Source organism: Macaca thibetana, chromosome 6, assembly GCF_024542745.1.
Source record: "Macaca thibetana thibetana isolate TM-01 chromosome 6, ASM2454274v1, whole genome shotgun sequence".
Lineage (NCBI taxonomy): Eukaryota > Metazoa > Chordata > Mammalia > Primates > Cercopithecidae > Macaca > Macaca thibetana.
The window spans coordinates 113,664,640-113,692,482 of record NC_065583.1 but is presented as its reverse complement, the minus strand read 5'-3'; the positions used below and the strand labels follow the sequence as shown (position 1 = coordinate 113,692,482).

Below are 27,843 nucleotides of genomic sequence, written 5' to 3'. Positions count from 1 at the left end.
CAATTAATGGACATTTGAATTATTTCCACTTCTTGGCTGTGTAATGAGTAAGTCTGCAGTGAATTTTTGTGTACAGGTTTTTGTGTGGATATATATTTTCATGAATAAAAAATGATTGCACCATTTTATATTCCCTTCATACGCTGCTAATGGTAATGTAAAATAGTGAAGCTGTAACTTTTTAATATGAATATCTGAAGTGTTTCTGATTTATAGCTGCATTGTTCACTGCAGTGTATACTAGCTACAAGTGGCTATTTAAGTTAAGACATCTTCATCCCTAAAATTTCAAAGTGCATTCAAGCACACCATCTCTTTTCCTGGTTATCCGTGAGCTGTCATTTACAACAGGAATAATTTTTTTTTTTTTAAAAAGATGGTTAATATCACTCAATACACTATGGTATGTACTGAAGCTAATGTAACATAGGCTGTGAAAAAATTATTAGGTTTGTTACAGTGAACTTATGACTCATTTAGTGTAATTTTTATGTGTAAGGCACTGTGTTTGGAGGTAAGGTGGCAGAATGGATAAGTGGATATAGGGATTTAAATGAATGCAAGCACATATAATTAAGGATACACTGTGCTAAGTGTGTTAAAAAAGTACTAAGTGTTGCAAAAATTTAGAAGGAAGATTTATGGCTGCCTTAAGGAGAAGGGGGCATTTCACCTGTGTTTTGGAAGATTTTAATTCACAGATACAGGAGAATGGAATGAAAGGGGAAGGAATTATGAGAGCAAAAGAATGGCATTTGGAACACGTGGAAAATAACATTTTACGTTACTGAATGAGTCAGAGGCAATATTATGAAATAAGATCGGTAGAGTAGATAGGGCCCTGATTACAGGGCTCTGAAAAGCCAAGCTAAGAAGTCTGGACTTAATGTTCTGTTGTCTTGAGGAGCCACTAAAGGCTTTTAATAGAGTGTTACTCTAATTCATAGAGCTATATATGGTTGAAAGTTATTATAGTTGTGAGAATATTATAGCAGATGCAGCACGTGAATATCTCAGTATAAAAAAGGGAATAGAGGGAGCAGTATCCTAATGTTTGATTAGGATAATGATGCCATGAAAAGGATAGAGGTGCAAATTGTACAAACAGGCTTGGAAGGACTAGTTGTGTTTTATTGCAATATCTTGAAAAGGTTTAATATATGTTTATAATATTTGTTTTCCCTTTAAAGTCTTATGACTTAATATTTATTTGAAGAAACAAAAATTTAATTTTTATCCCCCTCCCCACTTTTTACTAGGAATCTGAAGAACTTTCTTCTGATGAAGAGATGAAAATGGCGGAGATGCGACCACCGTTAATTGAAACCTCTATTAACCAGCCAAAAGTTGTAGCACTTAGTAATAACAAAAAAGGTTAGATGTTGAAGGAAAGTACTAAGAGTAGAAATTGCCTCAATAAATTTATAAATTTTTTTGGAATAAATTTCATTCAATATTATGTTATTTGAAACATTTTAGAAACAAATTTTTAAGCTTGGCTTTCTGAAAGGTTCTCTTTCTCTCTCTCTCATTTTTAGTGAAAGGCCTTGATAGTCTTTTCTTTCTCCTCATGCAAATTTACTTATAAAGGATGGACTTTACCGACACATAAGCCTGGATTGTAATTTCATATCTGCCACTTATCTGCTGTGTGAGCCTTGAGTTAATTTTATCCATGTGTACATATCTGATTTGACATACAATGAGGCTAATGAACAATTTTGCATCAAATAGGCTAGATAATATATCTTTCAGCACAGTACCTTATTTTTATTCATTCTATCGCAAAACATTTTTTACACGCTGTCCAACCTCTGCCAGCCATTCTTTCATATAAGACAATCTTAGACTCTTAGAGATCTTGAAGGGTATCTATCCCTTCCCTCACCCCTCCCCTCCAGCACCTGAGTATCTTTACATCATCTTCCTCAAATGTTTAGCCGTTTGTCTTTATGGCATCGATGATACTTATTATCAAGGTGGCCCTTGGATAGCTTGGGTTCATAATACTTGTAGTAGTGATACCTAAAATTTGTTGAGCACTAATTGCTTAGTTACTGTGCTAAATATTTTACGTGTTATTATCTAATTGTCACAATAGCCCCCATGATGAGGAGGAAGTGGAATGTATCTAAGAAAGAACCTAACAACCATCTATTTTAACGGTTAAGAGCTCAAAACCTAAATACACTGAGATCAAACTTAGAGTCCCATTTGCTACTGTTAACTGTAAATACAATCCGGACTACTTGAGCTGTGCTCCTAAGATCTCAGAACATCAAAGATATCCTTAATTCATATAATCTTCTATGGATATGTCTATATACACTATTTCCATGATTTGGCTAGAATTGAGTTAGTTAAAAAAACAACCTTTTAGGACTACTTTGAAAAAATACTACTTTTTATACTACCCATTATGGAATATGAACACTTGTCTGTTTCTGTTCATATAATTGCTACACACACAACCACCTCACATATTGAGAGTTTACCATTCATAAACAAGTCTATGAAACATTTTAAAAACATTAAGGAAGAGCTGACCTTTGAAAATTCCTTGATTTGTTTGGTAATTATATGTTTGTAGATTGACTGAATTGCTTATTTTTATTAGAGTGGACGGGGAAAAAATTCCATATATGTATGAAATAATTTCTTGCCCAGATAAGTTCAAAAAGGTTGTAAATTATATTTTCATCATCAGTTTTTCCAATTGTAAATGGGTGAAAAGCATATTCACTGAAATTAACTGACCTTAGAAAGCAGTACATAATAATATCACCTTGTCAGTAACTAAATCAAATTCTTAGTAACCCCAACATTGGTTACTTTTTTAAAAATTATATCACCATCTAAAAATTTAGTCTTTGTATTAGGACTGAATTTTTGGGGTGCTTCCGATTTTCTTAAGAACCAGGACGGTATAATTGCCATTTGTCATCACTGAAAAACATTTCACACAATTCTTGGGGAATTTATCATTGATATTAAATTTGTTTTGTTTCAGATGATACAAAGGAAACAGATTCTTTATCAGATGAAGTTACACACAATAGCAATCAGAATAACAGCAATTGTTCTTCTCCATCTCGGATGTCTGATTCAGTTTCTCTTAATACTGATAGTAGTCAGGACACCTCACTCTGCTCTCCAGTGAAACAAACTCATATTGATACTAATTCCAAAATCAGGTGTGTGAACATCTTTTACAGTTTTTCATTTATACAATAAATAGAAGTAGTAAGGCAGATAACGAATATATAAACATATAGGGTTTAATAAATACTATAGAAGTGGTTCCAGCAATATGTTTTCTTTCCCCATTTCTATTGCTGATTTTCTATTTAGTTTTTATACATTTCCATCTTAAATTAGATTTTCAAATGGGGAAGAATAGACTAGATTCTCAATATCCTGGTTAAAAAGTTGAATATTTATATATTTTTAGATATGGCAACATAAACATATTTGAGGTAATATAAATTGAAAGGAGTATTTTTATAGTTAGAAATGCAGAATCATTTTGGGGGCTGCCATTAAAGGATTCATTCAAATACTCTTGACTGGTGGTGTATATTTGGCTTAGGCTTAATTTTGTAGGACACACTCACTGAGAGAGATAAATGTTAATTTGTATAGCCTGGAATTTAGCTGAAGTCTAAAACACATTTTATTATTTAGGCTCTTGAGAAATTGGTTGTCTATAATGTTGGCAGTGGGTTTGAAAAGAAAAAAAAAATTTGGTTATCAGAGTAAGGCCCTGCCATTCTACCATAGTGTTATTCTATCAGCTAAACTCTGTTTGTTAGAAAGATGGGCTGGATGTGGTGGCTTAAACCTGTACACTTCGGGAGGCTGAAGCAGGTGGATAGCTTGAGTCCAGGAGTTCAAGACCAGCCTGGGCAACATGGTGAAACCCCATCTCTACCAAAAAAAGTACAAAAGTTGGCCATGTGTGGTGGCATGTGCCTGTAGTCCCAGGTACCTGGGAGGCTGAGTTGGGAGGATCACTTGAGCCTAGGAGGCGGAAGTTGCAGTGAGCTGCGATCACACCACCACACTCCAGCTTGGGTGACAGAGCTAGACCGTGTCTCAAAAAAAAAAGAGAGATTGGGGTTGGCTGGATGTGGTAGAATACCTGTAATCCCAGCAATTTTTGAGACTAAGACTATAGATTGCTTGAGTCCAGGAGTTCAAGACCAGCTTGGGCAACATGGTGAAACCATGTCTCTACAAAAAAATTAGCCAGGTATGTTGGCACATGCCTGTAGTCCCAGCTACTCAGGAGGCCAAGGTGGGAGGTTCTGTAGCCTGGGAGGTTTAGGCTGCAGCAAGTCATGATCAGGCTACTGCACTCCAGCATGGGTGACAGAATTGAGACCCTGTCTCAAAAAAAAAAAAAAAAATGGGGTTACTTGGGGTTACTACTAAACCAAAAGCTTAATGTATGGATATTTTTAACAGTCATTTAGAGTTGTTCTTAAATTTCAGGCGTATTTAAGTAAAATTTGTATATTAACGTGTATTGTTGGAAAAGGGATGTGAATTTTATGCCTGAAAATGAGTTAAGGTATTGTGTAATTACAATCAATCATTTATTTCTATTCTTTGAATTTGAGGCTATGAGCTACTGTTTAAAATACTAATTTTTATAACCTCCTAGATATTATCGTATTAATTTGTTGAATAATAAAATTTTTTTTATTGTTGGGAAAGTGGTATATTTTCTAAATCCTGCTTTTAATATAATGAATAAAGCCTAAGCAAGGAATACAGCAACACCTTTTTGTGCTGTGTTTCTAGTAATGAAAGTTTTCTTTTTTGTAATGGGAAGACCCAGTATTAGGGAATTTTTGTGGAAACATAACTTGAATATGTATTCAAGAGGACACAAATACTTTATACCACCAGGTAAAAATAAAATATTTTCTATAATTTTGGAGTGACACTTTTAAAAGTATTTGCCAAATACAGCTAGCTACTTAGAAGAGTGATTAGACTTCATGTATCTTTTTATGCCTTTTACATATTTGATATAATACTTTGGACAATTATTCAGTTCTTTGCTTTGTACAGTTCTCTTACCTGTATATTTGAATGTAATAACAACTGTGTACTTCGTTAACTGTGGTTAATTTGGTTAATAATGTAAGGCTTCAAAATTAACTGTAAAAATGTCCTGTGCACTTTACTCCACTATTCATGTTACTAGTTTTCTTTCCATATATTTGCCCTCCTTCAAGCATTTTGTTTTTTTAGCATATTCATGAAAAGATGCAGCAGATTAAAAATTCTAATTTTATTCATAGTTCAGCCCTTTGAATTTTGTGACAAATTAGATTGAGCATATTGATGAAAATTAATCTTGGTTTTATCTATAACTTAATTGTATTACTTGTCTGCAACTGAATATAAAGCTCTTTTAAGATAATATTTTTAAATTACATACTTGATAATAAATGCCTTTTGTCTTTGACTTAATTTATTAAGTTTTTTAACTTGTCTACCTACGCAATTTATTTATTAATGTTCCCTGTTACTAAGAAAGTTTGGCTTTATTATGTTTTTCATAAAATTATCTTTATTTTAGGCAAGAAGATGAAAATTTTAACAGCCTTTTACAAAATGGAGATATTTTAAACAATTCAACGGAGGAAAAGTTCAAAGCTCATGATAAAAAAGATTTTAACTTACCTGAATATGATTTGAATATCGAAGAGCGATTAGTTCTAATTGAGAAAAGTGTTGACTCAACAGCCACAGCTGATGACACTCACAAATTAGATCACATCAATATGAATCTTAATAAGCTTATAACTAATGATACGTTTCAACCAGAGATGGAAAGATCAAAACCACAGGATATCATGCTTGGAACAAGCTTTTTAAGCATTAATTCTAAAGAGGAAACTGAGCACTTGGAAAATGGAAACAAGTATCCTAATTTGGAATCTGTAAATAAGGTAAATGGACATTCTGAGGAAACTTCACAGTCTCCTAATAGGACTGAACCACATGACAGTGATTGTTCTGTTGACTTAGGTATTTCCAAAAGCACTGAAGATCTCTCCCCTCAGAAAAGTGGTCCAGTTGGATCTGTTGTGAAATCTCATAGCATAACTAATATGGAGATTGGAGGGCTAAAAATCTATGATATTCTTAGTGGTAATGGACCTCAGCAACCAAGTACAACCGTTAAAATCACATCTACTGTCGATGGAAAAAATATAGTCAGGAGCAAGTCTGCCACACTGTTGTATGATCAACCATTGCAGGTATTTACTGGTTCTTCTTCATCTTCTGATTTAATATCAGGAACAAAGGCAATTTTCAAGTTCGATTCAAATCATAATCCCGAAGAACCAAATATAATAAGAGGTCCCACAAGTGGCCCACAATCTACACCTCAAATATATGGTCCTCCACAGTATAATATCCAATACAGTAGCAATGCTGCAGTCAAAGACACCTTGTGGCACTCCAAACAAAATCCCCAAATAGATCATGCCAGTTTTCCTCCTCAGCGCCTTCCTAGATCAGAGAGCACAGAAAATCAAAGTTATGCTAAACATTCTGCCAATCTGAATTTCTCTAATCATAACAATGTTCGAGCTAATACTGCATACCATTTACATCAGAGACTTGGCCCAGCGAGACATGGGGAAATGTGGGCCATCTCACCAAACGACCGACTTATTCCTGCAGTAACTCGAAGTACAATTCAGCGACAAAGTAGTGTGTCCTCCACAGCCTCTGTAAATCTTGGTGATCCAGGTTCTACCAGGCGGGCCCAGATTCCTGAAGGAGATTATTTATCATACAGAGAGTTCCACTCAGTGGGAAGAACTCCTCAAATGATGCCAGGATCACAGAGACCTCTTTCTGCACGAACATACAGCATAGATGGTCCAAATGCATCAAGACCTCAGAGTGCTCGACCCTCTGTTAATGAAATACCAGAGAGAACTATGTCAGTTAGTGATTTCAATTATTCACGGACTAGTCCTTCAAAAAGACCAAATGCAAGGGTTGGTTCTGAGCATTCTTTATTAGATCCTCCAGGAAAAAGTAAAGTTCCTCATGACTGGAGAGAACAAGTACTTCGACATATTGAAGCCAAAAAGTTAGAAAAGGTAATTGAACGTGAGTTTTTCATTCTTTTCTTTATGAACTTAATTATTTTCCTTAATTGGCACTCTTTGTTTTCTAAACAAGATGAAACACGAGTCTCTGAATTACTGATTATCTCTTTATATTCTAGGTGTTTTTCTCTGGTACTGGGAATAGAGTTCCAAATTTAAACTCAGCCAGGACAATTGGGATGATAATGTGTGTTTCTATCCTCTCCTTTACTCCCCACTATTTCTAACAAAAATATTAATTTTATATGTTTATGTGTCTGTCTCTTTGAGATTGTGCACATATACTAAAAATAATACATGTATCTCTGTTTAGCATTTTCTGAACTTTGCTATTAATAATTGTTGATTATCTAAATATAAAAAAGTTTACTATATAGTTAACAGAGTAACAAAAAATGTATTGCATATGTAAATATTTCATCTAATATTTTTTCCCCAGTCCACAGTATATGAACTAACATTGTCACTGACACAGATGGCTTCTGGCATGGCGTTTATTCTTAACTTTTCTGAATTTCTGCATTTCTGACCTACTTAAACTCAGTTAAGTGTTTCTGTGGCTCTAGTGTGGCTTAGCAGTAGTTGCTTAAATAACTGATGCTCATGTTCAATTTATAATTTTATGTGTAGATGTTCGTCTTTTGAAAGGAGTTAAAAATGTAAATATATATCCTTGTAAAACCAATATGAGTACCATAGTCATGTGGCCCAAGTGTACAAGACATGATCTTTCTTTAAGATTTGACTTTATGTTTACTCACTAGATTTTACGCAAGCATTATCTTTCTTTCTTTATTAAATATAAATGTGTTCTTAAAAACAGGTGAACATACAACTTCAATTAGCCATTTTTTAAAATTCCTTAAGTAAAATTTTCAGAAATGCCTAAAATATATGATTAGTACCTCTTATCAGTTTACATGAAATCTCAGCCTATAATTGTTCTTTTTAGTGCAGTCCTCAACTTTATATAAACTTTAAATAGGTAAACATCCACAAGCATTAGGCTACTTCATTCTCATCTATCCATTTTATTTCATCTAGTAACCCTGTACACACTGTTGAGGCTATTTGAACTTTTGTGCTTTTTCTAAGGCACTTGGAAATGTCTTAAGCAGAAGAGTAACGTAGGTGTGTTTTATAAATAAATTTCTGGTGACGTTGTGAAACTAGATTTTAGGGGAAGAGGCTGTAGTCAAAGAGATTGAGTTGTGATGCCATTTAGTAATCTAGATAAGAAATGAAATGTGAAGTGTTATCAGTGCAGTTAAGACAAACGAGTTCAAGAGAGAGTTCTGAAATAGACTTTTAACAAGTTTACTTCTGATTGAATATTCCTATAATCAATCAGAAAGGAAAAGGGATAAAGCTTGAGATTGTGCCTTGAATAACTGGTTGTTGGCAATGTCTTTAGCTATTACTGGACACAGAGGAGGATTGGGAGATTTGGAAGATGAGATGAGTTTGGTTTTTCTGTTCTGTGTAGTTTACATCTTATATGGCTGTTCTCCTACTCCTGTCTGACAGAGATATACCTGGATTTTAGTACATAAGAAGCAAGTAGTAACTATCTCATTGTTCAGTGTGCCACTCTGCTTTTTTTTAATTGCCTAAAATATTTACATATTTTGAAATTCACGGTACAGGTTCTTGAAGAGTATATGACACTAGTTTCCTAGTTGTTTCCACTAGTTATTTAGAGGTGTGAATTAGTTGATTGAAACTAAAGAGAAGCCTTGTAAGAAAAGAAACAGGGCAAACTGTGAACACAAATCTGCAGCTGATGACTCCCATTTTCAAGGATATCATACTTTGAAGTTACATGGGGTGCTTCTCTCATCATATGCTTGCCCAGACTCCTGCCTTTCGGACCACTGGTTGACTACACTGTAGTATCTTCTAGCTCATCAGTTGGGAAGCATTTCTAGCAAATACCAAAGTACATATCCTGCCATTACCATAGCTGTACTGCATTTCTTTTAGGGTATTTTATTCTCCATGTCTCCCTTTCCCTTTCCCATTCCCTTTCCCTTTCCCTTTCCTTTCCTTTCCTTGACGGAGTTTTGCTCTTGTTGCCCAGGCTGGAGTGCAGTGGCACCATCTCGGCTCACTGCAAGGTTCAAGTGAATCTCCTGCCTCAGCCTCCCTAGTAGCTGGGATTACAGTCATGTGCCACCACGCCCAGCTAATTTTGTATTTTTAGTAGAGACAGGGTTTCTCCATGTTGGTCAGGCTGGTCTCGAACTCCTGACCTCAGTTGATCCGCTCGCCTTGGCCTCCCAAAGTGCTGGGATTACAGGCATGAGCCACCATGCCTGACTCCATGTCTTTCTTAAATGTATGCTGTGTTTGCCTGTTTCAGTTCTTAAAAAGTATTCACACGTGAGACTGTTTTTATCTAACATATGTGAAAGTTTTATCTTAAATGGATTCATGTTTGATAAACCACATTTTTAAAAGAATTTAAATTTTTAAAGAATTACTTTAAAAAATTTTTTTAAAGCATTTAGAGAGACATTTTAGTCTTAATAGTTCAGAATCCTAGCTCTGCTGCTCAGTTAGCTACTTGGACAAGTCACTTTGACTTTCCTTACCTTGGTTGATGTGTATATTAGGTGCAATAAAAGGAACTACTAGGATTGCTTAAAAATTAAATGGGTGAATACATGCAAAGCACTTAGAATGGTACCTGGCATATATAACTAAGTGCTAAATAAGTGTTTATTGCTATTATCTTCATCCTCATCATCACCATCTTTTAAAGATAAAGAAATTATCAGCTGATTAAAGTTATTTTTTAAAACAACAAAATATTGTGCAATAGGTTATTTTATGATGGTAAAATTATTTTTCTTAAAAATTTAAATGTAGTTCGTAATTTTAAAATATAAACAGATTTATTATATCAAAGATTAAGGCCTTTTTAGAAAGTGAAGATAGTCTCTGTATGTTTAGCTTGCAAAAATTTGTTTTAAATACCTATTTATCAAGGATGATGATCTTGAATAATATTTCTGTTATATATACTTACCTGTCAGAAACAATACCAATAAAATGTCAGTAGAGACATTTGTATTCATTCACACACTTACATACGTACATACATACATAAAACTAACAAAAATAGAAATTTCAATAGAAATTTGGTATTTCCTTCATGATTTCATTATTAGTCATCTCTTCTTCAGAAAATATAGTTCAGAAGATTATTTCATTGTTTAGGAAATAACTGGTTCAAAAGATGAAATGTGTTAATGTACTGCTAGTAATTATCTGTCAGTGAGATTTGGGGACTTTTTGATACATTTCTAAAATGTTTTCATTTTGAAAGATAAAATGGTAATGATAAATGCAAGAGTAATCGCAGAAGATGGGATTATTCAAGAAACAGTGCTTTTTGAAAAACTTACAATTTTGATAAATAGGATTAAGTTTAATAGATTAAGGTAAAAATTATATATGAAGAAGGAATTCTGAAAGCAGAGAGAGACAAGGAGTTCAACCTGGTTGAATTAAGGATTTATTTTGAGAACATTTGATATAAAGTATGGATATTAGAAAGTCATAATATATAAAGTTTATTTAGTACTTACAAAGTGCCAGAAACTACTATCACTGTACAGTTACCTTGCTGTACAAATGTTTCTCAATTTTCACATGAGTCTTTTGTGATATTTTTATTATCTCATTTTACCATAAGGAAATTTAGGCACAGAATAGTTAGGTAATTTTCCCAGGATGGTATGTGTTACGTAGTGGAGAGAAACAACTTTAAAAGCCCATCAGAAGAATTTCAAGTTGACACAATAAACAAGAGAGAGCCACTGTTATTTCCTGAGTAGATAGAGTACTTTAGGACATCTTAGGCAAAAGTGTTCAGGAAGAATTGATAAGAAGTAGCTTAGGAAACAGTTTCAATAATTAAACAGCCAAATGAGAGATAGTTGATCTGGGATTTTGGCTCTCGTGGTGATGACTCTGAAAAACACTTGGGTCAAAATTACTTAGTTTTAGGAATTGAGAAAAAAGATTGAAGAGGTGGCCAGGGTTTCTGATTTGGGATATTTGGTTATCAACCTTAATTAATTAATTAATTAATTTTAAAAAATAGAGACAGGGTCTCGCTGTGTTGCCCAGGCTGGTCTCAAACTCCAGACCTCAAGCAATCCTCTTGCTTCAGCCTCTCAGATAAGCAGTCCTCTCACTTCAGCCTCTCGAAGTGCTGGGATTACAGATGTGAGCCACCATGCCCTGCCAAATCAGTTTTTTTTTTTTTTAACGTTCTGGTAGTTAGGGAAATGAAGTCTTTAAAGCATTGTGGTATAATATAAAAGTTTGGCAAAAAAATAACTTAGTTGGTTTTGAAGATACTGAATTTGAATAACCAAACGTTTGTACCTAGATTTTACCTTTGTTCTTCCTTTAACCTAGGTAAGTGGTTTTCAACTTAACTATATAGGGTCTATAAATAAAACTGTACATTCTGAGTGATTTCAGAGATTTTCAGATTAATTTTGACCTCTGTGTGTGTGTGTGTGTGTTTTGCTTTGTATGTGAACCGGCATCCATTTATTCATTATCCCATTTTTCAGTAAGGAAATTTAGGTGCAGATTAATTAATTTTCCCAGGATGATATATATGTTATGTGAAGGAGGGGGAACAACTTTAAAAGCTGGTCAGAAACATTTCAAGTTGACACAATAAATAAGGTGAAGCCACTGTTACTTCCTGAGCAGATATAGTACTTTAGGATTATTTTACTGAATAAAATTATTTTTAGGAGAATGGTGGTAGAATCACGTTAAACCACTCTCAGACAACTCGAAAGAACCATATCTAACATTATATAACCTAAAGTACTGAAATCACAAAGTAGTTGTGAGACTTGCAGAAATAAAGAGTTAATTTTCACTGGCAAATTACTCAATACTCTGCAAGTCTCAGTGTGGGGATGCTTTCTTTTCATATGTTCAAAACATTCTAAAATCTTATAATTTTGAAAATTTATAAGATAAATTTATAATTTATCCCTGTTTTATTTATAGAAACTACTTTATGCTACATTCATGCTCTTATTCATTAGATGGTGTAATCAGAATGTATGGGCATTAGAAGCAGATTGAAAGTGCTACATAAATATATTACTAATTAACTACTTTAATAGCAGCAGGATTTAGACTCCAGACATCAAAGCATTGATTCAAAGTGGTAGAAGATGATGGAGGATCTCCATTCACTCCCCTACACCCACCATCTTAATTCTAATGGCAAAGTAGACATGTAAAAATGTTTCCCTAGTGGCTTTCACAATGTCTGGCCTACCTCATGAGGTCAGTTCCCAAATTAAAATTTGCTACTTTACTCAGCTGAGAGTTAGTAATAACAGATAATCTATTGAAACTTAATTAGTTTTTAAACCTTTTAATAGTCACCCCTCTTACCTCCCACTGCCAAAAACAAAAACAAAAACAAAACAAACAAAAAAACCTACCTCGAATCCAAAGATGTAAAGTAGTAGATGTCACCTTAAAAATTTCAAAATTTACTTAATTAAACTAATAAGCAAAATTTGAAAAGGAATAAGAACTTTATATTTCAAAGGTGAATGGTTACTATCAGCATTTACTAACATTCCTTATGAGAACTCAGATATTAAGCATTCCAAACCATAATATGATTAACACAGCATGGTAAGTGTTAAGTTCACTTGTTATTATACAACTATCAGTATGTAATGAACAACATTGCCTGGGACATTATGCCTAGCATTTAATTGAGCACTGCACAATGTGTTGTGACAGGAAGCGGTTTTATGTGGATGTCTGCACAAACCTGAATTTAAAACCAGACCTGTTTTGAGCTTCAGCTTTATTCGTCAGTAAAATATTTACAGTAAGCTCATGTGTTTAGAGATGACAGAGAAGGCTTTGCTGCAAGATCTGTGTAAAGGGTTAATCAGGCCACTTGAGTCAATAACACATTAAAGCTCTCTGCACAGCCAATGTGTGTGTGTCTGTTATTTATGTATGTATGAATGATTTATTTTTTTATTCCAGTCAAATGTTTATGAAACCTCCGAATTGCTTCTGCTAAATATTATCCTTGGTGAAATGGTTTGGGAAGATGCAGGTCTGGGCTATAAGTTTAGCTTTTATGTTAGAATTCACAGAATAACTGGAAGTGTACATGGTAATTTTATGGATCCTTTTCTTTCTGGAATCTTGTATTGTTTCTTGGCATCAGATGTCAACTTCAAATTTTGAGAAGGAATATATTTGCTAAGAGTAATACAGAAATGCTTGTTATGATATTTCTGTATTAATAATAAGCCATGCTCAAAATGTGGTTTCCCCAGTTAGACTGTTAAGCCCTCATCAGGGACATGACTAAAGGTACTCACATGAAAGAACGGCAGTTCATAAACAAGTGGAACAGTGGGAATCAGGCAGTGTGTTTATTGAGGGTACATCTTCAGGCAATTCTGGGATTAGCAATTAGGTATTCGTATGAACTCAGTTTGTGAGAGGATTCCATCAATGGCTCTTTAAATTTAGGCAGCAAAGGCCACCACTAACTCCTAAAATACAGTGATCTTCAATACGAGTTTATTTGAATGGGGAAAATTTGCCACACATTTTCTCGTTTTCTTCTTGTTGTAATTTTAGAGCAGCAGGAGCATTTTAAAAGTTATATTTGCCAGCCTGGGCAATATGGTGAGACCCTGTCTCCATTAAAAATAAAAAAAAATTAGCCAGGCACGGTGGTGCACACCTGTGGTCCCAGCTACTCAGGAGCCTGAGGCAGGAGGATGGCTTGAGCCCAGGAATTTGAAGCCAGCCTGGGTAACATAGCAAGACTCTTGTCTCTTTAAAAAATAAAAAGGGTATATCATAAGTTTGTGTATGTTAAAACTGTTCTGTAATGCAAGATATTTTTCTAAACATCTAAACATTTAGAAATTGAAATGTGGTTGGGCACAGTGGCTCACACCTGTAATCCCAGCGGTTTAGGAGGCTGAGGCAAAAGGATTGTTTGAAGGAAGGAGTTTGAGACCACCCTGGTCAAATGTTGTGAGACCTTGTCTCTACAAAAAAAATAATAACAACAACTAGTCAGGTGTGGTGTTGAGGACCTGTAGTTCTGTCTGCTCAGGAGGCAATATCATTTGAGCCCAGGAGTTTGAGGCTGCCATGAGCCAGGAGCATGCTATGGTACTCCAGACTGGGAGTCTACCTCTTAAAAAAAAAAAAAAAAATTGAAATGGTATTTTTGCAAATATATTTTGTGTTATGTATATTTAAACACTGTTTATTTAATACATTAGAATTTGCATAAAATGAAGTAGATCTCTAAAAATTCATTTGACTTAGAATTATTGGGTGTTGGTAAAATTTATATAGATAAATTAATTTCTGTTCTGTGTATGACTTTAGATACACATACATCTGCATATGGCGTCAGTTCCTATTTTCTGACATAAAAGATGTGTTAGGAGTAAAGGAAATAGCATTCTAAAAGCAGTTATATGTCTGTACTTCCTTTGCTTAAACATGCGAATGGTTGTATTTACATGTAATTTGTGTATATGTATATGTTGTCATGTAAATACATGGTAAATGGTTCCAATTTCTTTCAGTGACTCTGAAAATTAGTGTTGCATGATACTTCTCTGGTTTTGGGGTTACTTGAAAATAAGTCTGCATATATAACATGTCTCGTGGATTTTGCATGCTACACTAATCTCTGTTAAATCTATCCCCTCTTTATTCAGAGCATGCTGTCAAGGTCCTTTAATTCCAATTTTACTGCTGTAAGCAGTTTTCACTATGGCAGCTCTAGGGATTTGCGTAGCAGCCAAGGCAGTCTTGCCTTGAGTGTTGCAGATGGAAGAGGTTCTGGTGGGCACATTTTTCGAGTGAGTACCTACACTAGACCAATACTTTTAGCTTGTAGAAGAGAAAACCCCAAATTTTAAGTGTTTTAATGTTTCCAGGAAAAAAATGTTTACTCTGGGCTAGAAGCCTTGATTTCCTCTGAGTTCTTCCATGGCTTAGTTCTAAACCTCTCTTCAAAGCTGATACAGTCGTTATCTCTTGAGTTTCTTTGGTCATAAACTAATGATGTAGTCAGCAAAAGCAAAAAGCAGTGTACAATAGGAATAACTGAGAGTTTTTAAAAACTATTCTTTATAGTATTTTTTTCTCTTAATATTAAACTTTTCTGTTCCTAACTAAAGATTTTAAGGCTATGCTATATGTAATCCATAGACCTGTTACAGGGAAGAATAATTTTAACTCCAGTGATTGAGAATTGACTGAGAGAAAGCACTACCCTGAACTAAAGTTAATCATAATTCACTGAGCATGATTAGCTGTGAGACTGGAGAAATTGTGATAAGTATCAGTGAAAAGACAAAATACAAATCCTTTCTTACTCACATTTTACTAAACATTTCCTTAGTAGTGAAGAAGAAAGGTTTATCATTTTAACCAAAATTAAGTGTGGGGGATAAAAACACAGAGAAAGAGAAGGAAGAACTCTGGGTGGCCCTGTTTTAAGATTTTTTTCGCATAACAACTTGAAGTAGTAGCTTGGCCTCTAAAATATTTCCTTCTGCCCCTCTCCTTCAATCCTGAAAAGACTGTTTTCTCTCTAATAACCCTATTTTATCCCCTCCCCATTGTTTCCATGTGAAGTATTTGCTTACTTCTGGGTCCTTTACTTCTACCTGAGCGATGGTATCCCCTATTTTAATATATCCCTGACTCTCCTCTGGTGTTACAGATTAGGAGCAATCTCCTGGATTCTCTTGGCTCTGGCTGTACCTGACCTAGACTTAAACACTGTCCTCTGTCACCTGCCACCATGTGATTCCTATGCTGTTGAGTGGCAGTAGTCATGTTGAAACCTCCCAAGTTTGTTTACTTACTTACCTACATATTTATTTATTTATTTTGAGGCGGAGTTTTGTTCTTGTCGCCCAGGCTGAAGTGCAATGGCGTGATCTCAGCTCACTGCAACCTCCGCCTCCTGAGTTCAAGCGAGTCTCCTGCCTCATCCTTCCAAGTAGCTGGGATTACAGGTGCCCGCCACCACACCTGGCTAATTTTTGCATTTTTATCAGAGACGGGGTTTCACTATGTTGGCCAGGGGTCTTGAACTCCTTACCTCAGATGAGCTGCCTGCCTCGGCCTCACAAAGTGCTGGGATTACAGCCGTGATCCACTGTGCCCAGCCAGGAACCTCTCAGTTTAAATGATAAGAGAGAAGAGTGATAACTATCAGTCTCTCATTCCAAGAGTCCATGGGGGTAAAGATCGGTGGCTTTTATTAACTCAGGGGTAATCTTTGCCATTTATAGTCACCTGGAGCAATTGTATTTTCCAGATTCTTTTATAGTAACATTTTGTGCTTGTTTTTTTTTCAATTTGGAGCCTTTGAATCCATTGACTTTTACATTCATGGTATCCTTGTTCTTTTAAAAGGTAAACATAGTTATACATTCACACCTCAGTTAAAATTTCAAGCTGAGAGCTAAATTCATTATTATGTATTCTAAAAGCACATCTCAGAAAGGGAGAAGGAAAATAAAGTATTCATTGCGTAAATACACAAAATTAGATCATGTCTAAAAATTCTAAGCCATGGTTTGAACTAACTGCACATGATAGATCTGTTGCAGATATAATTTCTAAGATTAAATTCGAAATCCTTAACTTTACATGTGTGCTGTAGTATGTCATAACAAAGTAGATTTTAGATTAATTTTTCAATATGATGATGTAGTCTGCATTTCTATGTTGCTAGCCATAAGCTGTTTTGAACGTAACAATAGTGCTATTTATCGCTATCTGTTTTGTTTTCTAAAACATATATAGGGATGTGCTTAGAACTAAAATTGAAGTGAAAAACATATGTGTCTTGCTTCCTGGCATATTTATAATAAGAAATATTCAGGGGCTCTGTGCAGTGGCTCACACCTGTAATCCCAGCACTTTGGGATACTGAGGCTAGAGGATCACTTGAGCCCAGGAATTTGACACCAGCCAGGGCAATGTAGGGAGACCCTGTCTCTGCCCTGCCCCACCCCCCTGTAGTGAGCCATGATCACACTACTACAGTACAGCCTGGGTGGCAAAGTGAGACTCTATCTCCAAAAAGAGAGAGATAGAGAGATGTGTGTGTGTATATATATATATGTATATATATAGAGAGATACGTGTGTGTATATATATATTCAGGGATAATGAGATTGAGTCTATTTTTCCCCTAAAGCTATCGGCTTGGTAAACTATAATACAGGAATAATATTAACCAGTTAATTGGGTTTAATAGCATTTCTCCAAATCAGTACTTTTGAAACTGTTGAACTCAGTGTGGCAGAATTAAGCTACAGCAAATTTTATATTCATTTCACACCCCAGTCTTATCCCAATAAAGTAAGTTTTATAAGACTATAAGTGTATTGGTTCTGCTTATTAAAATTTAGGGGGAAAAAAAATCCCATGGGGACTGTTCTATTAGAAGAACAGCAGTTATTTATTTATTTTTACCAAAAATCTTTTTATAGTGCTCAACATGAGTGTGTTTTAGTTGGTCTTAAAATTTGAGACTCTGAACTTTAATAATTATATTTGTTCAAAGGTCTTAAAAGCTAGGTATTGCTGTAAGTAAAACTAAAAGGAAAATAACATGGAGAATTCATCTTCTACATGTGTGTATTGTACATAAATAGATTATATTTTCATATAAGCTTTTCATACATACAAAAACATCTTGCTGTGTATCTTTGGAAGACGTGAAAGATACTAATTGATGGCAATAATGATGGCAGTGTTTGATTTGGGTCTTCATCTGTGCACTATTTGGCAATACTTTTTCCTAATCGTCTCTCAAGTGTCATCCCCTTGGTTTCACATCTTAAAGAACATTATTTGTTTACTTTTTATTTCCTTCTCATTTGAAGCATACCCAAACATCCAGTTCAGGAGATTCTTGTCAAGATGGTATATTGATTTCAGGACAGCAGAGCTACTCATCAGCCACACTTAGTCACAAAGATGTTCCTCCAGACAGCTTGATGAAAGTGGGTGCTTGGGAAAACAAAATGTAGTATCTGTGAGCTTTCTATATTTTGCAGCTTTTGGACTAGATATTATATTTGCTTTAGATGAAAATACTTTTTTGAGGGCTTTCCCCCCTTTATTAGTAAGGATTTTTAAAATAATCAGAAATACAAAATAGAATTTGACCCTGTCTACTATTTCTCAATTCATTCCATGAATTTTCCACCCTGGAGAAATTGTTTTATTTTTGCATTTAGATTTCTCTTATATAGTAACACCTATTTGTTTTATCATTTGAATCAGGGCCTTTTTGGTATCCCTGATAGTAAAACTATTTGGAGAATTGAAGATGAACTTGTGTTAAATTCTTCATTCTAGGATCTTTTACTATTACCAAAGTCAAATGTAATTACCTCAAATGTAATTAGAAATCATCTTGAAAGATTTTTGTATATGATAGAATAGATGATGGTTGAGTTTTTAGTACTTTTGTTGCAATTATCTACGTATGGCCAGTGCCAGACAGATAATTTTTTACTATCCTCCCTCAGCTATTTTTCCATATTTTCTTAACTGATTCCATCCCTCTAGTATGACCAGATATAATTACGAAGCATAGTTATTTGTGACATAAAACTTTTATGTTGCCCTTCAGAGTAGTAGCTACCCAGTCATCTAATACTTAAGTTCATCTAATATATAAGTTCATAAGTTTCTAACCCTCTTTTCTTTTAACTGAGCTTTGTCACCCAGTTTTTTCTCATTACATATATTTTGTGGTTTAGGGTTACTGAGTTTGTTTTAATACTTTTTAATTTCCTGAGCCATCTGCTAATTGTAGCTTAATACATTCCATGTGTATGTTTAACACTGATGTAGGCAAGACCAAATATCTGGTGTCAGGGAGTCTTAAGGTCAGTAGTAATTACCACCTGGATTTTACCCAGGAGAAAGATACTGAATTTACATGTAGGAATAAATGGTATAAACGTATAGAAAATCATGGGCTATCTGCAGAATCGTATGTGAGTAATAAAGCAACAGCAGAACCAGTTAATTACTCATGGGCAAATCAGTTGCATTAAATCTATAGTGATCAAGTTTTTTTCCCTAAAAATGTTGGGCTAATATAGCACTTCATTTTCCTTCTCTCCAACCAGTATAAGATTTGTCAGTAACATCCTTGTGTCCTGTCACAGAATACCCATGTGTGTTCCCAGACTTCAGAATTTAACTGAGTTCTCAAGTACAACGCAGTTTAACAGTGAAATAGAATGCCTTTTTTAAAAAGTACAAATCTTTACCAAAGCTAAACTACTTTATATCTTTCAGCAAGGTTCACCAAGAAAAGCATGTAGTTTTGAAACTGTTGCCATATCTTTCTCCAAACTTTTCTACTTTGGGATAATTTAGGGAACTGGACCTCAACTATTTCCCTCAGAGTTTTCCCGTAATTTTCTTGTCGATGAGATTTTCTTTGTGTTACTAACCAACAAGAAAATTATAAGTTAATAGCTTAACCATATTTTTCTACACAAAAATCTTTTTATATGCAAATATTTGTAATATGACTGTAACCTCTTTTTTTTGTGTATAGAGATGGAGTCTTGCTCTGTCACCCAGGCTGGGGTGCAGGGGCATAATCATAGCTCACTGCAGCCTTAAACTACTGGGCTCAAATGATCCTCCTACTTGAGCCTCCCAAGAAGCTGGGACTACAGGTGTGCACCACCATGCCCAGCCAATTTTTTTTTTTTTTAAGAGATAGGGTCTTGCTGTTTTCCCAGGCTGATCTTGAACTCCTGGCCTGAAGCAGTCCTCCTGTGTAGGCCTCCCAAAGTGCTGGGATTATAGGCATGAGCTACTGCACCCCGCCTCTTACTTTTAAGATAGATTACTCATGCTAACAGAATAAGCTATTAGCCACATTTCTACAAAGGTGATTTTAAGTCAGGTTTATTCTCTAAAAATGAGAGACATTAAAACAAAGATAGTTCTCTAACAACAACAAACTAATAATTTCTATTTTTTTGTTTTTTTTTTTTTTTTTTTTTTTTGCTTTTTGCTTTATGAATAGGGTAGAATGTCAACATTTAATTTTTGTGGCTAACAGTCTGAAATTAATATTAAGAGATTGTAAAAGTTGCTAACATACACACAAGGAATAAATCAGTTTTCTACATAGATAGCTGAATTGACTTGTTAATTCTGGGAAAGAAGGAATAAAAGTAGAAAAATATATTTAAATTTGGAAAGAATTTTACCACAAAATTAGTTTTTTTCTGAAGAAAAACATCAGCAAATGTACCTTTTGTGTATGTGTGTTTGATTTAGTATGGGAAAAGATACGCATCTCGTAGACGCTTAAATTTTAAAATTTTGGTATACTATGTGCCATTTTAACATTTGGTTACTATAATATAGATACATCTAAGAAAATACAAATATAGCTCCCAAAAAAGCAAGTAATTTAAAATATAGATATGATGTACTTCCATTTGAAAGCTTAAAAAAGTGAATGTAACAAGCACTTGGGAAACTTTAGAATTAAGACATTAATAGCTTATTTCTTTTAAGGTTTAAAATTAATAGAAAAATAGTAAGTGGCATGGTATTGTTTGACTTAATTGGAATGTGAAACTCTAGTGCTTTTGTAATGCTCCAAGAAGAAATCCAAATATTTGAAATAAGACATTATTATTGGTCATTTTAAGATACTTCATGTTTTTCTTAGATGCCTTTGAGTAATGGACAGATGGGCCAGCCTCTCAGGCCTCAGGCAAATTATAGTCAAATACATCACCCCCCTCAGGCATCTGTGGCAAGGCATCCCTCTAGAGAACAACTAATTGATTACTTGATGCTGAAAGTGGCCCACCAGCCTCCATATACACAGCCCCATTGTTCTCCTAGACAAGGCCATGAACTGGCAAAACAAGAGGTAAGAATAATCAAGACTATTTGAAATATGGGAATAAGCTTTTTATGTATTTTTATAGGTTACTTAATTATTAGCAGTAAATCCATATAGAATGTTAACATAGTTGTTACCATTTAAAGTTTTATTTTTATGTTATGTTTATAAGGTATTAAACTTGGTGATTTTTATTTGACTTTGTGATCATACAACATAGGATTTAGTATTTGGGGCATGATTTATTTATTCTAGTACAGTTGCTTTTCCACAACTGGTTGATACTCCAGTAGTCAGACATTCCTTAAGAATATAAATAGGAGACCATTAAGCTGAAATTGTTCTGTGACACTTAAAATCTTAACTCCTTAGATTTTGAAATTTGACTACAGACTTCAAACTACTTTGAGTATTTAATCTTAAAAATTACTTAAAAAGTCAGCAAGCTACACATTTCTTATGTCTTGATAGTTATTAATAAAATGATCAATAATATTAGAAAGGTAGAGAACAAATGCTTTATTCATTTTGGTTGTGTCTCTGGTGAAAGGGAGTGTTTTATAACACAAGTTTTAATTCTTGCATCTTTTTCTATAGCTTGGTTATAAAAACTATCAATGGGTCATATTTTAAAATCCTACCTCTTTTGAAGCCTTTAAACAGATTCAGTAAATGAAGAGTTAGTATCACAAAACCACCAGTGGATCATTTAGATATCTTATGAAACAAGCCACTAAACAGAGATACTGTGTAATTTAGATGTCCCACAAGTGGAAACTGATAATAATATACATGTTTTGTGTTTATATACTATGGCATTAAAATCTATGATGTCTAAAAAGTAAAACAGGGTCAATTTTAATTGATTCCTATCCTTATAAGGCAAGCAATAAAATTAGGAGCTATGCTTTATATAATCTCAGCTCTGCCTTTAACTCACTAACTCATTAACATAATATTCTATGTTGTATTTCACTTCATCTGACCAAATGTTTATTTTTGATGAATTCTTATGTTTATGTTTGCTTGGACTTAACCCATCAGTATTTAAATATAGATGTTGTGGCATTATAACTTTTTCTGAAATAGTAAGTTTCCTTTATTTTCATATTAACTCAGATTCGAGTGAGGGTTGAAAAGGATCCAGAACTTGGATTTAGCATATCAGGTGGTGTCGGGGGTAGAGGAAACCCATTCAGACCTGATGATGATGTAAGTTTTCTTTGTATATTCTTGAAACACCTATAAAGTTTTATTTGCTGATTCAATACTTATATGTAAGTGAAAATCTAGTAGATGTTTATGTAAACCTAGGTAGACATCACCTTGATTCCCCACTCTATTGCTTACCTTTTTGTTTTGTAATTTGATCAGTTCAAGTTAAAACAATTTAACCAAAAACTATGAATGTTTGTGATATTATCAAGTGATCTTTAATTTTCTTATTGCTTTTTCACACATCTATAAAAGCAATTTTATTACTCTCAAGAGAAATCACTGAAGTCAGAATTACTAGAGGTAAAAATAGCTAGTTTGTTACAGTATTACTCAGAGAAGTCAGAGAGAAAACTTGTACCATGATTGAAATATTTGCATGGTGTGGAGGAGAAGTTGCTCCTTGGTACTCTGTTATTTATACATACTGTTTTTAGTTAAATAAACAATTTTTTTTTGTTATTAAAGGGTATATTTGTAACAAGGGTACAGCCTGAAGGACCAGCATCAAAATTACTGCAGCCAGGTGATAAAATTATTCAGGTAATTAAAATAAATCTTTATTTGTTTTTCACTTTATAACACTCTAATGTTTTCATAGTTTAAAATGTTTTCACTTCAACTTTGAAAATCGTGGGAGGCTGAGGCAGGAGAATGGCATGAACCCGGGAGGCGGAGCTTGCAGTGACCTGAGATCACGCCACTGCACTCCAACCTGGGCGACAGAGCGAGACTCAGTCTCAAAAAAAAAAAGTTTGATACATCATAGGATTTTGTTTAAGCTCAGGAATGTTAATTTTTACTAATTTGAGGGGGATTAGAGTACTACTTCTTGAATGTGGGCTATTGGCCTTTCAGAAATGGAGAAGAAAATTTTTAAATCTGAGAAACTCATTTTTTCCTGTCCCTTCCTTTTCTTTGTTCTTTCAGCTACTCATTTTACGTAAACACTTGCAGTCTTAGAAGAAGACAAGCCTAGGACACAAGTCTAGCTCTCATTTTCTACCCCTACCATCACTGTTCTTAGTTGAGAACTAAAGAACTAAAAAATAACCCTCAAACCAAGAAAAAAAAAAAGAGAGAGACATTAATATCTAGTAGCTGAAAGTACAGATTCTGAAAACCAGACTTCCTGAGTTTAAATTCTGGTTCCAACACTTTTTAAAAATAAAATTAATTAAAAAAAAATTTAAATAATTTCAAGCTTAGAGGAAAGCCACAAAAATAGTACAATAAACACCAGTATTACATCATTTGGTCACCAGTTGTTCATAATTTGCTACATTGTCTTTAGCGTTTATTCTCCTCTTTCTTCTGCTTTTCTCCCTCCGTCTATACACACACACACACACACACACACAGAGAGTCACACTTACTCATACACTCATATAGTTATACGCGTTTATTTTCCTGAACCATTTGGGAATCTGTAGTTTCAATTTGTGACCGAGCAAGTTACTTTACCTCTCCATGCCTGGGCTTTCTCTTCTCTAAAATAAGATGGTGAAAGAATCTTTTTTGAGCATTATGAGACTCAAAGGATCTAATTCATATTACACACTTAGAATTGTGTATTTGGTACACAGTAGAACCTCAGTAAATATTAACCTTAATTGTAAGAAATATGGTGGTCTTGATGTGATGGCTTCAAGACAATCGGAAGGCTAGCCCTTGCCCCTTGCTGTGCTACAGTTTGGTCACCTCAGACGCACGTTAGCATTATACAGCACCATGTCTGACATTATTTCTTAGTGATTCCTAACATTGAACTGCTACATGAGAATTGTCTGAAAAGTTGGACAAAACACACATTTCTAGACCCCATCTTCAGAGACTTTATTCCTTGGTTTGGGTAGGGCCTGTGAATCTATATGTTATTCTAAGTTGCCAAAGTGATAGTTATTTTCTTACAGGTTTGTGAACTACTTGGCAGAAATGCAAATAAATTACTATAAAATGTTTTTCCTAAAAGCATTTTTCCTCTTTCTTCCAGGCTAATGGCTACAGTTTTATAAATATTGAACATGGACAAGCAGTGTCCTTGCTAAAAACTTTCCAGAATACAGTTGAACTCATCATTGTACGAGAAGTTTCCTCATAAGCACTGTGGACAAAAAAAGGGGGGAAGACAGCAAGATTTATTGGAAGATACTTGCAGGGGAAATTAATATTTTGACTATTTTTATATATAAAGAAGAACTCAAAAAATTATGTTCAAATTTGTACATTAATGAAGTAATGGAACTTGTGGTTAGAGGGAAAGAACCACTGTACAGAATATAAAGGAGACTGTTGAATTCATACCATATAAAACTTGTTAGGTTTTTAAACATAGCAATCAAGGCTACAAAAACAAACCTGTGTTGTTTTTGTATAGATTGTAGGTTTATTTTTGGATTTCATATACATGACTGAACTGTGTGCAAGGCAATAGTTAGCCTTGATTTTAGCCCAGAGACAGATGGCAGAGCTATCTCTCTCATAGCTTTTATGCCCTTATTTTTATTCAACTGGTATTAATGTTTTTCTCCTGAAACTACTTTTTTTTGATGTGGGTAAGAGATTTGAAGTGTTGGCTTTTGCTATGTGCATATTGAATTGAAGAGTGAGTAGGTGAAGGTGGTGCTGGTGGGTTCACTTTCCAAGGCCAGATTAAAACAGTTATTTTCTATAAAAATCTGGAAGCAAAGAATGGGGATGGGGGGTACTATGTGGTAGTATGTTTTTATTAAGAGAATAATGCAATAAAATAGGTAATGTCTTTTTTATAAAGCAAAAAAGACAATAATTGCATTTTATGAGCTCGGCAGGATCTGTTCTTGTCATAGCCATTGACTATACATTTGCTACTGGTGATTCAGTTTTTAATTTTTTAGTCACAGGAAATTTTTAACTCTACTGTGGTTGCATGTCCATGCATTCTCTGTGTTATGGAAATCCCGATTTTTTTTTTTTTTTTTTTTTTTTTTTTGCAAATGGTGGTACTTGCAATCTGTTTTATAATTAGCGCTCCATTTAAATCTAATTTATAATTTTTATTTTAAGCAGCAAATGAAACAAAAATGGCCAGTTTTAAGATTGTGTTGCCTGTAACACAAAATGTAAGAAGGTTTAGGAAAGCCTCTTGATTTTTGTTTGGCCTTGCATTGCCTTGGTAAAGTAAAAGGAAACAGTACGCATGGAGCTAGGAAACCAAAGCAAGTTTGTGAAACTGGCACAGTGATGGAGAATTGCTGTGGAGAGTTGTAGAGCAAAGGGATGGGTCCTTGAGGCCTGCCATTGTGTAAAGGTGTTCAAATAAAGGGCTGTTTCTACAGGTTAACATTAAATGTGAACTCAACACTTCAGAGTCTTTAAAGGGTTTCTATGTGTATCAATGTAATAGTGTTTTACCACCAACTGCCTTTCTTTGTTCCTAGTTACTGTAACAAATATGTGATGATAGAGATTTATTAATTTTGTTTATCCAGACTATTAATTTTATTTGTTTTTGTTGTATGTAATCAAATAAAATTTGAGTAACAAGTAATGGTAAGGATTAATGCATGGTTATTTGGACCAGAAAAAAGTGCCATAGAAGACCAATAACTGTTTAGTTGAGGCTAGTCTGGAACTTTTCATTAGAGCAATATTTGGTTATTGCACTTCATTTTTATTTACTAAGAAATGCAATTTGGGAATTTTTAATCTGTTATGCTTTGTTTATCAACCTTGATTTTAATTAAGACTTTTATAAGACTAGCTTAAAACACCAAGCCACATTATATTTGCAAAAGTGGGTTGCACTCACTTTCCATTCTTGCTAGTCAAAGTAGGCAGCACTTTTAAAAATATGTGAACTCAAATATTGCACTTCTTTCAAGATGTTATCAATTGGTTATTGTACTGTATAGTTTTAATAATTTTGATTGAAACCCTTTAACAACTCTTTGTAAATTTTAACTCATTTTAGTTGATTTTCAGTACTATTTACATAGGAATTGATTTTTATGGATATAGTATAAGAAATGTGCTGTATTTTGATAAAATTCACTTACTGTACGTGTGTTGTAATCTAAAAAAAAAAAAGAATGACAAACAGCTTCTTTAAGACAAGTCTCGGTGTTCCCTTTATTCTTAGTTTGTTTTTAAATATTAATTTTGGCATTCTAAAATAGTTAACATTTCTTTTATTGATTTCAGATATTCACAGTCACATTCTACTTTTAATCAGAAATATTTAATAATTGTGAAGTTTTCAACTACTTTACCTTGAACCACATATATAGATTATAATTTTGGAAAAGGAATTAAGCCCCACAGAACAATGGATCTTTAGCAAACCTTAACTTCATTGTCTGCACATTACATTGAAGTATTATAAATGCAACAGATGTTATATGCACTGGTATTTTATTCTACTGTAGTTAATTAAAATTTTATAGTATTCTTGCAACACAAAGTTGAGTAAGAAACTTAACCAAGAGGAGTATTATACCAAGTTTCTTTGAAAGTATTGGAAAACTAAAATGACAAGGACTTTTAATTAGAAGTTTGCTGTAGTAATAACTTAAGTTTCAAAATTTGAATAAAAGAATTTTTTGAGGAAATGGAGAAGACATTTTTAGTTTATATATTGTTGAATAAATTGTAGTTAAGGCCTATACCCATAACTAACTTTATTTTAATAAGTAGTATATAGCAATTCATCAAAACCCCAACTGTCTTTTAGTGGTTAAAATTTCTTACTCAAACCAGTAAAAAATTATGCTGATCAGAGTAATTTACACAGTATACAGTAGTTGACACAATTTAAAGCTTTATGCTAATTAAGGAATCATCACTTCATCTGAATCAATGAAATTCTAAAATTCCCTACATATTTATTTTGTAAATATTCTTCTGACCTCTTTGGCCTGGATGTGAAGATGTATATATACTTAATTATTTTAAACACAAAACTTGCCATAAGCAGAACTACACTTTTAAGTATTAATTTGCTGTACTTAAAAAATCCCATTAGCAGCTATGTAATATTTTTATCAACCAACATTTATCCATTCCAAATTTTTGTATATATCTAGATGAGGTAACATATAGAGGATCGATAAACTAATGATGTTTAAACTGGTTTATTTACAAAATTCAGAGTTAGAGAAATTCTCATGAAAAATACACAATTTTTTTGAGCATTAAAAACCTGTATATCTGGGTGTGGAAGAAGTGTAGTTTATCTCAAATTATTATTATTTACTTCTAAAGGGAGCCGTTAAGATGGGAAATGTTTCTCTGATGGAGATTGACACGTGAAATCTGTTTGGAAGGGTATTTTTTTCACTCAGTCTGTTGCCTTTTTTGTTAATACAGCCTTCTGTTTTAATGTTCAGTGAATAGATTTCTTATGAAATAGACATCGAAATAAAAATTATGATTCATCAAGAGCATTAATTGATGAACAAGTGAACAAGATGCCTCTTTTTAAAAAAAAAAGAAATCTAGACAGGCAGCCAACTCAGACCTTCA

The 27,843-nt window shown here is 33.9% G+C and overlaps 1 protein-coding gene across 9 annotated transcripts in view; it reads left to right on the top strand.

Annotated features, from left to right (window-relative positions):
• The window catches only part of ERBIN (erbb2 interacting protein), a 150,026-nt gene extending 123,595 nt beyond the window's left edge, over positions 1 to 26,431 (top strand). For 4 of the 9 annotated variants that reach the window (XM_050793715.1, XM_050793716.1, XM_050793713.1 and 1 more), the window contains 8 exons: positions 1,260 to 1,374; positions 3,011 to 3,194; positions 5,594 to 7,136; positions 14,918 to 15,061; positions 20,947 to 21,153; positions 22,246 to 22,338; positions 22,810 to 22,884; positions 24,335 to 26,431. In XM_050793715.1, coding sequence (XP_050649672.1) covers positions 1,260 to 1,374; positions 3,011 to 3,194; positions 5,594 to 7,136; positions 14,918 to 15,061; positions 20,947 to 21,153; positions 22,246 to 22,338; positions 22,810 to 22,884; positions 24,335 to 24,442 — 2,469 coding nt within the window. In that variant the 3' untranslated portion in view covers positions 24,443 to 26,431. Of the gene's footprint in view, positions 1 to 1,259; positions 1,375 to 3,010; positions 3,195 to 5,593; positions 7,137 to 7,584; positions 12,146 to 14,917; positions 15,062 to 20,946; positions 21,154 to 22,245; positions 22,339 to 22,809; positions 22,885 to 24,334 lie in introns of those variants that run through there. The other 5 variants (XM_050793718.1, XM_050793717.1, XM_050793719.1 and 2 more) reach the window with 4 other exon arrangements.
• Positions 26,432 to 27,843: the final 1,412 nt, after the last annotated feature.